Below are 6,000 nucleotides of genomic sequence, written 5' to 3' on the forward strand. Positions count from 1 at the left end.
CCGTTTAACTATTTAAGTTCCGTTATATGTTTATAACACATCCCGTTAATATGCGTTGAATTATCTCGTTTAGGTAATTCCCGCACCCGGTTTAAAGTTGAGGGACCAAACTTGCCAAAGGTTGAAACATTTGACTAGGTCAAAGAGTCAACCCCTTTTCATCCATTCATTTCACCTCCTCTTCCTCTTTTTACTACTTTCAAATCCTCTCAACATTCAAACACAAATTCATCATCTAAATCCGGAATAAGGAGCTAGCAACAAAACAAAATACATATTCGTGATCCTCTCTTCATCCTCTTCGATTTGATACCAACTTCATCACTTTTGGGTAACATTTCTAAAACACTAGATTTCTTTAAATTCGTGTTCTTGACTTAAAAGTATGTTAATTAGTGTCTATGGCTCATTGTGATGTCGTGTATGTAATTTGTATGCTCGATTTGTTGTTTTTGGTGTAACTAGTTCATTATAAAAATTGCTTGCTAAATCCTTGATTTTGGATGATCAAATGTTGTTAGATTGTTAAAGTGCATGTTTTAAAAGTGTTACTAGCATCATTAGCTTCATGTTGAAGTATAGGTTGATTAAAGAAACTTCATTAACATGATTATTGTTTTTGTGATGCTTGACTAGGGTTTGATAAGCTTTATATGAACTTTGATGCACCAAATGCTATGAAATATTGTAGATAAGAGTTTTGTTGCAATGTGTGTTTGATTACCTTCGAAACCGCATATCATACATGTAAATTGGTTTCCTGAATCATGAAATGCGTTTTAGAACTTGAAACTTTGATTATGAATGCTTAATACGGTTTTTGGTTGTTGTAAGTGTTGAATTGCTTGATGAAATGTGTCTAGGTGTTTTCCTCGTCAAATTACCTTTCCGATGATATATGATACATGTTCTAAGTGTTTGCGGGTCATGAAATGTGTTGGTTTGTGTTTTGGTTCGTGCACTTAGGAAATACAGCAAACAGGGCCTGGAAACCGATCAGGACGCCGTCCAGATACTGGGGACGCCGTCCCACCTTTTGAACCTGGACGCCGTCTAGGATATCAGGACGCCATCCCACCCTTCATTTTGGGACGCCGTCTAGCCATTTGGGACGCCGTCCCATTGTACTAAAACTGGCTGTTTGGGTTGTCATTTGACGAAAAATGTTTGGGATGTTCTAGACCTCCAATTCACTTGCAACTTGTTTTAACATGCTTATATATGAATAACTAGCATAGAAAATTTGTCCGAGACCCGACCCGAACATGTTGACTTTTCCGTTGACTTTGACCCGACCAAGTTTGACTTTTTGTCAAACTTAACCAAATACTTATGCAACCTTTCTAATATGATTATTTACTTGTAACTTGCATGAAACTTGACTAGTTGATTCACATGTTAATATAATCGAGTCGTAACGAGCCATAGGACTAATTGAACATCTTTGACCCTTCGTGACTATCGTTATTGATACAACCTATTTGTTTAGGTCAAGACTAGCATTGTTCTTTGCACACGTTACTTGTCGAAGTACTTTTTGGTTCGTGCATACAAGGTGAGATCATAGTCCCACTTTTACTCTTTTTGAACTTACTTTTGGGATGAGAAAACATAAACGTTCTTTTAAACTACGTGAACACAAGTACAGGGAAAACAAACATTCTACATACGAGTTTGAACACAAATCCTCAATTCGATTATCATTAGTTACATCAGATGGTGTAAGCGAGAACTTATGTTATATGGCCATATGGGTTTGACAAACCCTCACTTCGGACGGTTCGCTACCGTCTACGGGTGAAATATATTTTCGGGAAACAGTGTATGTTCTAACACTATTATTACGGGGTTCAACGGACGGAATGTTAAGCTTTGATAATTGAGTGCTCGTGAATATTAACTTTTAGAATGTACTATGGCTTTATCGATGTTGCAAATCTTGTGGTTCAACTTACTATTACTCACTTACTTATTTAAACCTATGATTTCACCAACGTTTTCGTTGACAGATTCTCTATGTTTTTCTCAGGTCCCTGAACTTAGGTGATATATGCTTCCGCTCATACTTTTTGATACTTGCATTGGATGTCTAGTATACTTGCATACGTGGAGCGTCTTTTTGACTACTTTTAATTGTGTCGCACGTGTTTCATACAAACTTTAAACATTGTTATGTACTTGTTATGGAAACTACTTTTGTAAACTTTGAAACACCCTTATTTATGAAATGAATGCGACATACTTTTCGGTCAAACTTTGTTATAAAGACTTACGACCATGTAATGGGACCATACGTAGATGACGCCGTCATTTGACGATTTGTCGGGGTCGCTACACCCTCTTGGTGGTTGATTCTGACGTGTTGCGACCTAACGACACCGCATAAATAAAATCGTCCTTTTCGGCCATATCACCCTTTTATAAAATCATTGAATTAAATATATAAGTTTTTTTGAAGTAGTTATCGTATTCAATTCAATTGTTTATTGACAGATGTTTTAATCATGGTAAACAACTTCCTGCACGTAGAAAACACACACACCATTCTGGTAAAAACCGTCTACTCTTCAAGGTGAGTTAAGATTTTTTCATATGAGTCAAAATGGGCTGGGCTGACCCAACATATAACCACAATGTAGTAAAGTTTATGATTAATGTTTTTTCATTCACGAAATCTATTGAATAAGTAATCTGATTTTTTGTGTAAAAATTGGGTTGGGTTGACCCAACCCGTAATCACAAGATGTATTGAGTAAGTATATGGCTAATATGAAGAGTGTAAGTAATCTAATTTCTTGTTTTGTAACTCTTATTGCTTTAAATGGCAGGGGAATTTTATATTAGTTCTAAGAAAAATTTAGATTTTGATATTTGTAATTTGAAGCTGAGTTTCGTTTTTGTTGATGGGTTAAAGCAACAATAGTCTTTTTTTCAGGCACAATGCTGATCCAGTTCAAGGATATCGATCTACGTAGAGGATAAGTAACCTTCTCCCTATGCTTCTATGTTCTATTTTTGTCTATATATTTAAGGGTCTCTTCGCTTTAACCTTCTCCCTATCAAATAAGTATGCTTTTCATTTTATAGGTTTTAATTTCTCGGATAACCTGTCAAATGCAGAGGTTTTCATCAACTTTACAAATGAGCTTTAGGATCTTCTTGAGATTGTTCCTGAACCTATTGACAAGTGGCATGATATTGGACCTCATCACTTTAACATATTAGATGCTGATTATGCTGAACCGGAAAGGTATGCTTACACTTTTCAAGACTACGTGTTCGTGACAAGAGTTATGCAGGAGAAAAAGTCATCTGGTGGAATTAAACCTCTCAGATTAATGGAGAGAAGTGTTTTTAGTGATAGGATGGTATGTATTACTCTATTTGCTTCTTCTTTTGTTCTATTATTGTGTGAGTATCACAATCTTTTCATTTATTCCAAATGAAAATGCTCACGTGTTTTTAGTAAGTTTGGCAAACGGGTCGGGTTGGGTTGGGTTGAGACCCAAATAGGTTTGGGTAAAACTGGTTATGGGTTGAACGCGTCAGTTCCAAACGGGTTGGGTCGGGTCGAGATACATGTTCTCTTATAAAATGTTTTCTTAAAAAAATAATTTTTAAAAAATTATATTTCTTTTAAATATTTTTTTGTATTGTTTCTATTATTTTTTTGTATACTTTTCTAAACACAAATAAAAAAAATATGTTTAATTCTTATTTTTACTTCTTTATTTTTCTAATTTTTTATTGACGTTTTTTTTTTTTTTTTTTTTCATATTGAAATGGGTTGAAAATGGGTTTCAACGGGTCTAGATGCACCTTCTAATAGATTAACGGACTAAAGATGGGTCCATACTGTACCCATTCCTTTTTTTTTTCTCAAGACCCAATGGACCTAAATGGTTAACCCAATGGATCCAATTTTTGGTGTATGGGCCTTGATTGCCAGATATATTTTTAGTGATAGGATGGTACTGATTTTTTTCTTGCATTTTATCTTGTTAAAGGTTTTTGTGAGAGCTGTCCATACACCAAAGTGGATGAACATGATGGAAATCAGCATATATGACTCATGGGTTGACCCGGTTGTCTCATCTTTACCGGGACTTATTCCAGATGCTTTTATATATCTTAGAGCTAGCCCTAATGCTTGCCATAAACGAATGATGCTACGTAAGAGCGCAGAAGAAGGTGGAGTCAGCCTTAAATAATGTTTATTTTTCTTTAAAGTATTTATTTATATTATCGTTACTTATACATAATCTCAACAACATTTTGTTTTTATGTTAACATCCTTTCACCTTATTTTATATGCAACATTTGAATCTACAAACAAATTTTTTTTATTGTTGTTATATTATATTGATTTTTTAAATAAAACCTGCTAATGCGCGAGTCTTTAACTAGTAAATAAATAAATAGGATGAAGTTTATTAAGTCGAAAATAAACTAAATTACCTGCATTTAAAATTATTCTAATTCTTATAGTGGCACATAATAATGGCACCTAATGTGTTCAAAAAACATAAATGCACCTTATAGCGGGACCTCAACTAGTGGACGTTGTTTTGATGACTTGATGTATGAGCCCATTGCATAACTCACTCGTGTATCACGACGTATCCTGAAGTGATCGAACAATATCTGTTAGAACTATAATGACGTATCGGATTTACGATAAGTATATTTATATCCAATATCAAGTTTCACGAAAGTCATTTTTAAACTTACGTTCGTAACCTACGTATAAAATCATCTATAACATGTATAACCAAATGATGTGGCTCGTGTGACTCGTGTCGAGTTATCAACATCACAGTCCTAAAAATTGTCTTATTCCCATTAATAGTTCCATCCAAATTCTATTAAGACATTTTGATGAGTCATTAATGTACTCTTACAAAAGCTACACCTTTCGAAGGCGTTAGGTTTTTATAGTTACACGTCGGAAGCATATTAACCTGGGCATCCAACCTATTTTTACGAATTGTCTAATCCTAGAGCGACTACCCTCTTTACGAGCAACCCTGAGTCATTGCAGGCGAACCTCCGTGGCCAAGAGGGAATAACTGTAGCTGTCTAGAATCGAACTCATGACCTCCACTATGGAAGGATGGACCCTCAACCATTACACCACCAAGTGGTGGATCTAGAATTGGTAGTCACTGGTTGAAACCTCAAAAAAAATTCTACTAGATGCCTATTTCAATGGTGTCACTAAAAAAAAAATTTACACTATCCACTGATGTCACTAGTAGTAAATCCAAACAATTTTCCACTACATCGCGTATTTCAGTGATTTCCCGTGCAACATACGGGGACTAAACTACATCAGCCCCTGACACCACCACCCCCTTGGTTCTACAAATCTATAATTAATTAACCCATAATTCTCTCATACCATTATTGCACACCTTTACTAGCTATGAGGGACACTGATCATGACATAACCTTCTGACCTTTAGAAAAGTATAAGTAGACAGTTAAGGACCATCAACATGATGCCATAATCATCGATGCTCCAGAGCCTACTAGTGTTCCATATTAATTTCAACTACTCTGCTAGCTTGGATATCTATCCAATCTATCTGAACAAGCACCTCATACGGTCGTACTTATCTTCCAAACATATCGGTGACGAACAATCCCTTTAACCATCCTCGATCAATTATGATCTCGAATGGATTTACACGTTCATCATAGTGTTACTTTATAAGTATGTGAGCATGACTCCAACATTTGATTTTGATTGTTAAAATCACTACGGTATACTTAAAATTTGGAATCAAAGTTTGCTTAATGGGCCATTAAAAAGGCTTATTATTATTGTCATCGTCGTCGTCGTCGTCGTACAATGACCAATATTAATATAATCACGTCTATAATTGGGCCAAAGTCTCTTTAAAAGTCTTGGGTCATGGGCTCATATGAATAGAAAGATCGTTGGTGGTCCAACAAAAAGCAATGTTCCAATTCCAATTTTAATTTTAATTCGAAATA

The 6,000-nt window shown here is 35.2% G+C and overlaps 1 protein-coding gene across 1 annotated transcript in view; it reads left to right on the top strand.

Annotated features, from left to right (window-relative positions):
• Positions 1-4,211, top strand: part of LOC139899830 (uncharacterized) — a 39,675-nt gene extending 35,464 nt beyond the window's left edge. Inside the window, exons 3-5 of the mRNA XM_071882660.1 lie at positions 2,494-2,572; positions 3,153-3,368; positions 4,008-4,211. Coding sequence (XP_071738761.1) covers positions 2,494-2,572; positions 3,153-3,368; positions 4,008-4,211 — 499 coding nt within the window. The remainder of the gene's footprint in view (positions 1-2,493; positions 2,573-3,152; positions 3,369-4,007) is intronic.
• The last annotated feature ends 1,789 nt before the right edge of the window (positions 4,212-6,000 follow it).

The sequence above is a fragment of the Rutidosis leptorrhynchoides genome, chromosome 3 (assembly GCF_046630445.1).
Source record: "Rutidosis leptorrhynchoides isolate AG116_Rl617_1_P2 chromosome 3, CSIRO_AGI_Rlap_v1, whole genome shotgun sequence".
NCBI lineage: Eukaryota > Viridiplantae > Streptophyta > Magnoliopsida > Asterales > Asteraceae > Rutidosis > Rutidosis leptorrhynchoides.